Source organism: Carlito syrichta, unplaced genomic scaffold (assembly GCF_000164805.1).
Source record: "Carlito syrichta isolate Samal-C Ts95f unplaced genomic scaffold, Tarsius_syrichta-2.0.1 Scaffold301756, whole genome shotgun sequence".
NCBI classification, from domain to species: Eukaryota; Metazoa; Chordata; class Mammalia; order Primates; family Tarsiidae; genus Carlito; species Carlito syrichta.
The window spans coordinates 343,880-351,980 of NW_007245852.1; the positions used below are offsets into that span (position 1 = coordinate 343,880).

Sequence of the window (8,101 nt, forward strand, 5' to 3'; positions counted from 1 at the left end):
CTCATCCAGGGTTACCTTCCTGCCAATGTAGACCGAAGACCAGCCACTCTCCAGAGAAAACAAAAAGAATATTTTGCATTTATTGAGCACTATTATGATTCTAGGAATGATGAAGTTCACCAAGACACATATAGACAGGTAGGAATGCTTTTCCTTTTTCATATGTTGTCTGATTTGGTGACAATTTGTAGGGAGAAATGTTTTATCTAACATCGTGTCCTTGATTGGTTCACAGATTTCTGTCTTCTAATAAATAAATTTGAAAACAAATAATGGCAAATTTCCTCTAATACTAATACGTTGCTTGTCTCCAGTTCCTTCTACAAAAGTAAGAAGAGTGTTTTTAACTGGAGTTAACAAAATAAATAGCCGAAATCATGGTGATCTACATCAGGGTGATGGTCAGTGTTCTTTATCTCAGTGAGCTGCTGTCTGAGAATAAAAGGGCTATTCTGGAAGGTCTGGGACCAGATATTGAAATAGATTGCATCACAATAGAGAGACTCTACTGGACTCGAGGGCGTTTGACTCTTTGGTACAGATAGATATATGAAAGTTATATCAATCAGTTTGATTTTGGGGGGACATACTTCAGTCCATAGCAAAAGGTGTAGCCAATGTATCCTTTTGCTATTTAGTTTGGTACTAATGGATATAATTATGGATTCTTAAGCAGTCAGTTGACAGATGATGTACATAATGGGAAAAATACTTAAAGTTGATTTATGATTCACAATTCATCCAGAATTTGCTGTTAGAATAATAGCTCTTTGAGGACTTAATAATTCTCACTCTTTGAAAGTGAAAGGTCAAAATGGTAGTTCTTAATTGGTGTCATTGTCTAATATACCAAAAATCAACTTTTGGTTTTTCTGAGGCATGTCAATATTTAATTATTCATTTGCATACCCTATTTATACGTGAAGGAACTTTGCCAAATTTTTCTACCCCAGATGTGGGATATCTACATCTTCTTGTCAGTCTGATATAGATCTGTTAAAGAGGTTCAAAGACAGGCCTTACCTCTGATGCATAATCAAGGATTCTTTTATTTTGAGTTGGAGTCTCACTTTGTTGCCCAGGCTGGAGTGCAGTGGCATGCTCACGGCCACCCCAGCGTCGACCCCCTGGGCTCAGGTGATCCTTCTGCCTTAGCCTTCCAAGTGGCTGCAACTACAGGTGCATGTTACCATGCCTGGCTATTTTTTTTTAATTTATTGTAGAGATGAGGTCTTGTCAAGTTGCCCAGGCTGGTCACGAACCTGTAGGCTCAGGCAATCTTCTCACTTTGGCCTCTCAAAATGCTGGGTTTACAGGCTTGAGCCACTGTGCCTGGCCAATCAATTAATTAATTGAGTTGGAATCTCACTCCATCGCCCAGACTAGAGTGCAGTGGCATGCTTATGGCCACCCCATTGTTGACCTGCTGAGTTCCAGTGATCTTTCTGCCTCAGCATTCCAAGTAGCCAGAACTGTAGGTGCATGCTATCATACCCAGCTAATTTTTTTTTTTTTTGGTTTATTGTAGAGATGAGGCGTCACCATGTTGCCCAGGCTGGTCTCGAACCCATGGGCTCAGGCAATCCTCTCACCTTGGCCTCCTAAAGTGCTGGGATTACAGGCTTGAGCCACCATGCCCAGTTGGATTCTTTAATTTAAATGGATTCTTAGAAAATGTTTTCCTCATGGGTGGGACACAGCTGAGGCTCAGGTAAGGGAAGTGACTTGCTTAAGAGTGAGGCAGTGGGAAGGCTGTGTAAGAACCCACTTCCATCTTCCTCCAGGTCACAGTTTCCTCTGTCTTTGGCCTGTGCTGCCTACACTGGAGTTGGTCTTTCTGTCTCACACCAGGGAGGCTCCCAGGCCACACTGGGATGCCACCCAGCTACTCTTGGAAACTGATTTGAGATACAGATTGCCTTTGGATTTGGTTAGGGAAATATTAGCTTATCTGGTTTATTTTTTCACTTCACTGGTTTTAGGAAATTGATAAATTTGGTATCATTTTGCACTTGCTTTCAATATATTTTAATTCAAGAAAAAGACTTTCCAATGATGACACTAGCATCTATCTGCAAGATTTACCAAGCTGTATTGTGGTATGAATTTCTTAAGGGAAAGTTAATTACAAACAGGTTGCATACATCTTTATTTAGTTACTGTGATAGGTAATAAAACGATTCCATATTATTGTGAATTCCCAAACTATTTCGACATTAATACAGATGAGAAATACCTGATGTAACATGGGATGTTTTCTCCTGTCTCCCTAATTGCTTTGATGCCAGGAAAACATCCTCTTGGAACTGTACCCCATGCTTTCTTGCCATTGCCAATTCAGGCAGAGCTGGCCTGATTTGGCGTTTGGGAACCCTGGTCTCTCCTTGCTGCTCACTCATGGGTATTTGACCTGTGAATTGACCTTGACCCACTCTCTGACTCAAGGTGTGCAACACCCCCCCTTTCCATTCCGTACAGATGGAAGCAGCAAGAGGATAGTGGCCTTGGCATGTTCCCTTATTGTCAATTCTTTTGTCAATTCTTCATTTGATTTTTAAGTGCTCACTCTTTTGCTGAAGGTATCATATCATATCAAAGCCACATGGGAGTTGGTCAGAGTGAAAGATTCATCTGGTGTGTCTTTCCCTCTTAGGTCACCTCTGCAGACCACTGTGGCCTTTTCCTACCTGCCCATTCTGTGATGGGGACAGGTGGTGGGAGGGAAGGGCACACAGAGCCCCATTCACCCAGCTTTGTAGAGTACCCACCTCTCCAAGATTGGAGCTTCTCCTCTTGATGATGGGGATGACAATAGGGGCTGGGATCTGATGTGATCTCTCCTGACTGCTTCATAAACATGTGATGGGCAACTCATGTAAAGTAGGCTGTGCTGACCCTGGGCATGCCGAGGTGAATCAGACATGGTTCCTGTCTTGCAGGAGCTTATGGTGCAGATGGGTTTCTACACCAGTGTTAATTGTATGGGAGCAGTGCTCTGAAAATAGCCTACAGGATGCCCTGGTGATAGACCTGGGGGCCCTTGCCCCTGCCTGAGCTTGGACTCCTGCATGTGATTGGCTGGAGTTCTTGGGCCCCACCTGTCTGGATAGAGCAACACCTATGCTGTTACCTTCTCTTCCTCCTGCTCCTCCCACATGCTCCTTTGGCCCACATTACAGATGCACGTGTGTCTTAGCTTATTCCATTTGGCTGTTGACCTACAATCTCACTTGATCTTCACCAATAACCTTTTGAGGTATTCAGAGTAGGCATTTTGTAGATTAGGAAGCCAAACAGAGCCCAAGTGATTTACCCAAGGCCACAGTGTAGTAAGTGGCAGAATGAGGTTGTCCCAGTGTCCTGGATGTTAGAATCCTCTTTGAGCATGTATAAGGATGGGATAAAATGAGACAAAATCATAGTGTCACTCTTGGCATTAAAATGTGCATGTCTTCCCTCAACCTGTTTGGTCTTGTTGTCCTGGATATACAAGAGTGACGGTATTGTGGGCTGGTGGGGGATGTTCACATGGGATGTTGGCAGCCAGTCTGTGATGCCAGCTCAAGCTCGGATCGATCTTGTTTGGTTGCTTTCTTGAACCCACAAGTGTTCTCCTCTGCAGTGTTGGGACTTTATTATGACCATCATGTCAGATGGTGACCAGGCAGAAATCAAAAGCTTTCAAATGCTTTCTTAGAAAAGTGTTCTAGATTCCCCAAGGACTTTGTGAAGTGGAGAAATGTGTGGCCTGTGTCCAAGAAGAAGCTGTCACAGCTGAAAACTTGTACACTATTGATGTGCTTGAATTGCTCTCTGTGTCAGAGGCTGAAAATCAATGTTTACTAATTGCTATGGATTATGTTACTAAATAGCTGAGGGCCTGCTCTGTGCCTAATCATGCAGCAACTGCTGCTTGGTTGGGAAAGTATCAAACAAGCCCTTTGTCCTAGGCCTGGGTGAATCTGTTCAGATGGAACTTGCTTTTGGGTACCTCCTCCAGGGGAGAACTTGGTAACATAGAGAATTAATATCCTCAGAGGGAGAGAAGATGAAGAGGCAAAGTAAGGTTGTCATTAAGGTTTGCTGTTTCAATCATAATGCTTGTAATGATTTAAATTAATTAAAATAACTGTATGTTTCTCCTATGGCTCCAGATCCACATAGACATCCCTCGGATGAGCCCCGAAGCACTGATACTTCAACCCAAGGTGACAGAGGTAAGAGTTGTAACTTGGACATTCCTGCAAGGGAGTTTCCCTCTTTGGGAGTGACCAGTGCCCACTGTACTAACCAGAAAGTAGGTGCAGTGGAGGGGCTTCACCCAGAAACAAGGTTGGTATGTCCAGCTTCTGGTGCACTTGGATGTTTGGGCACAATTTCTGACAGGAATCGCAATTTGTTTTTTTAATTTTTGTGTGTGTAGTATTGATACATACAAAAGAATGCATATGTACTCATTACCCAGACCAGATTTAGGAAGTAGAACTGGAGTAGTGCTGACTAACTGTGAACTTGAACTCCAGCTTGACCCATAGCGCTATAGCTGCTTCTGTTTTCCTCCCCTCAGAACCCCCTTCCGCAGGAGAAAATGACCTCTTTCCTGACTTTTGTGTTTATGAGTCTTCATAACTTTCACAAGTCATGTAATACCAAGAATATAACATTTAATTTGGCATCTTTTGGAACTGTTTCACTCTTTGTGTAGTCTAGTCTCTGCAGCTTGTTTTTTCCTGGCCTCATTATTTCTCAAGATTCAGCTAATCTATTGTATCTATTTGTATAGTAGTTTATTAATTAGACATTCTACACACTCTCTTTAGCTTTTTTCTTGTCAATGGACATTTGGACTGTTTCTAACGTTATGCGCTTAGGAAGCATTTTGCCTGGAGCCTCCATGTACATTTATGCAGGTGCCCACAGGCAAGAATTTCTCTAAGGCATTACCAAGAAGTAGTTATTGCATAGTTGGGTGTGTATGTGTCTGTTAAAATTTCAAGATAATATGAACCTGATTCCCAGAGGACTTCTACTAATGAAAGTCTCACCTGCATAGTATTAGAATTCCATCCTGGTACTTCACATCCTTGCTAATTCTTGATATTGTCAGACTCTATAGTTTTTGTTTCTTTGATGGATATTCTTCCTGTGCTCCTATTTTTCATTTCTCTGGTTACTAATGGAGTTGAACATTTCGTTAAATATTTGTGGATGTCTTCTCTGTCCCCTCTTTTAGAAAATGCTTGTTCTTGCCTTTTACCCATTTTTATATTGGATTTTTGATCTAATTTTTTATTGGTTGTTGATCTTTATATGGTAATGATTCTCATTCTTTGTCATTTTGTATGTTGCAAATATCATCTCCCACTCTGTGGCTGTTTTCTCCCCTTGCTTCTTGGTGGTAGTTGATGATCAGAAGTCCTTAGTTTTAGTGTGAAGTTCAACTTATATCAGTCTTTTATGGTTAGTATGAGTATGCTTTACTTAAGGAGTATTTTTCTGCACATACATCACGAAGGTATTTGCCCTTATTTTCACCTAAAGCTTTTGCTTTTTCTACATCTCTGTTCAGTTCATCTACAGTTGATGGCTGTGTATGATGTGAGGTGGGAATCAGCTTAATTTTCTCCTTTGATGATCATTCCTAACACTGTTTATAGGCTCCTGCTTGTCTCCCAATGCTTGCAATGTCACTTCTTTTTATATCATTGTCACATTCACATAGATCTGTTTTGTCCCTGTATTTAGGTTGTCTTCCTTTCATATCACACCCTGCTGCTAACTAATTTAGCTTTATAATGTCCTAATGTTAGGTAGGGGGAGTTCATATTTAACTTCTTATTCCTCTTCAAAATTATTGGGTGGTCTTACTCTTTCTTCTTCCACATAAGTCTCAGAATCATTTTGCCAAGGTCTTTTCATTTGTTTTTTGTTTTTAATGCCTGTTTGATTTCTGATTGAAATTGCATAGATTCTAAATTCAGTTTCGGAGAATTGTCACCTTTATGAAATTTAATATTCATTTTCATGAACATACTAGTTCCTCATGATTAAGGCCATTATAAATGTTTTTTAGTGAAGTTTAAAATTTTTCTCCATAAAGGGTTTTGTATGTTTTATTAGATTGGTTCTTAGTTACCATATTTTTTCTTTCACGTGGTCTTTCTTTAAAGTTAAATGTTCTTATTGTTTGAAATATTTTGTTTTGCATCTTGATTGCTTCAGTAAATGTACTTTTAAACTTTGACATCTCTTGTCTGTGCGGTAAATCTGTTAAAAAAAACATCCAGAATCGTTAAAGCAAAAGTGCTTATAGATTGTAAAACACAAAAAGAGAAAATTAATCTTCAACAGAAGTAGTCATTTTGAGATACTTCTTTTTGATTGTCTTTTTCAATAGTTGTGCTTATTGTATCTGGAAAACGAGATATACTGCATTAAAACCTCCTCCTTGCTAATTTTTTAAAAATGGAAAATAACCTGCTGCAAGACTTTTAGTTTATTCTTATTCAAATTTTCCTATCACTTGCCACATTCCTTGTAGAACTGACTTTTCAGTCCTTTTGATCTCAGAGTATGGCTTCTAAGTCACTGCTACTCTGTGTTAGTTGGTTCTCAATGCCTTTGTGAACCTTGATCCATTGTTTGGAATGCCTTCCCGGGCTATGGGTCTCCTTCACTTCCTGCATGCTCCTTCTGAAGGTGCTGATGCTCCCCAGATCCTGGCTCAGCAGGGCTCAGCAGGTCTCAGCAGGTTGAGTCAGCCTGGAGGGCACATGGGCTTCTGGGGAGGGGCAGGGTCCTGCAGGCTGGCAGAGTGATGAGTGGGTAACTTGAGCACAGCCTTGTATGTGTGGGGGAAGTTAAATGATGAGCAAGGGACTTTAGGAAAATATTGAAGTATTTGACTTGTATTGTCTACTAGGCAAAATCAAGTTATGGTTTCTGGCATTATAGAGGTGTTGAGGTTAGATTTAGATGTATCTGCAAATGACGGCAAATCCATCATTACGGTGGCTTCACAGGATGGTAATTTATTACTGTCTCTGGTAATAGTTCATTGTCAGAGAATTGGTTACTTTACTGTGCTTGACTTTAACTTTATGGTCCAAGGTGGCTGCTGTAGTGCTCTTCATCATGTTTGCATTTCACTGACAGGGATAGTAAGATATGGGTAGAGAAGAAGATATGGGTAAAGAAGTCATAGAAGTTGCTCATAGTACTTCTGCTTGTATGTTACTAAGTGTAACTTAATTTGTATCCTACTAACTTAACTTAGTGATGTGGTTGTATGTAGCTGGATGGAAACCAGGAAAATGTAACTTTGATTTTAGTTGGTTATGTGCTCCATTAAAGTCTGGGCTTCTAACTACTCAGGAAGGTGGTTTTCTGCCATAAGCATTTTTCCCCATCTAGCTATACATTCACTTTGTCATTCAACAGGTAATGGCCAGGTCTGCTGTGGTTGGTTTCCTCCCTCCCTTCCTCTTTCTTCCCTCCCTTTCTCCTCCTCTCCCTCCTTTCATCTCTATTGAGGTCTAATTTACATACAACAGAACTTGTTCATTTTAAATATGCAGTTGGAAGCGTTTTGATACCTGCATATAGGAGTGTAACAACCACCTGAATCTCAATATAGAATATTTCCATTATCTTGTGCAGTACATGGTCTTTTGCTGTCAATCTCCCCTCCTCACTCCCCCGCCTCTGATAACTACTGATCTGCTTTCTGTTCAAACTGTACACTTGTGTGTGTGACTTTTTAAACTTAGCATAATGCTTTTGTGATTCATCCATGTAGTTGCATGTATTGTAGTTTGTTACTTTTCTTTTTATTACTGACTAGTATTCCAGTATGGATATACCACAGTGTGTCTAGTGAATGGACATTTGGGTTCTTTCCAATTTTTTGTATTACAAAGTAAATTTTCTATAAATCTTCATATATAAATCTTAATGAGGATATTTGTTTCTCTCCCCCCTGGTAGGTACCTAGGAGTGGAGTTGCTGGGTTATGTGGTAAATATAAATATATGCTGGGTTATATATTTAGCTTTGTAAGAAACTGCCAAACTATTTTATAAAGTGGCTATAACCAATTTGC

The 8,101-nt window shown here is 40.3% G+C and overlaps 1 protein-coding gene across 1 annotated transcript in view; it reads left to right on the forward strand.

Annotated features, from left to right (window-relative positions):
- TBC1D22A (TBC1 domain family member 22A) overlaps positions 1-4,217 on the forward strand; it is a gene marked incomplete at its 3' end in the record, with an annotated part of 137,837 nt that extends 133,620 nt beyond the window's left edge. The window contains exons 6-7 of the mRNA XM_008055162.2: positions 10-138; positions 4,155-4,217. Coding sequence (XP_008053353.2) covers positions 10-138; positions 4,155-4,217 — 192 coding nt within the window. The remainder of the gene's footprint in view (positions 1-9; positions 139-4,154) is intronic.
- Positions 4,218-8,101: the final 3,884 nt, after the last annotated feature.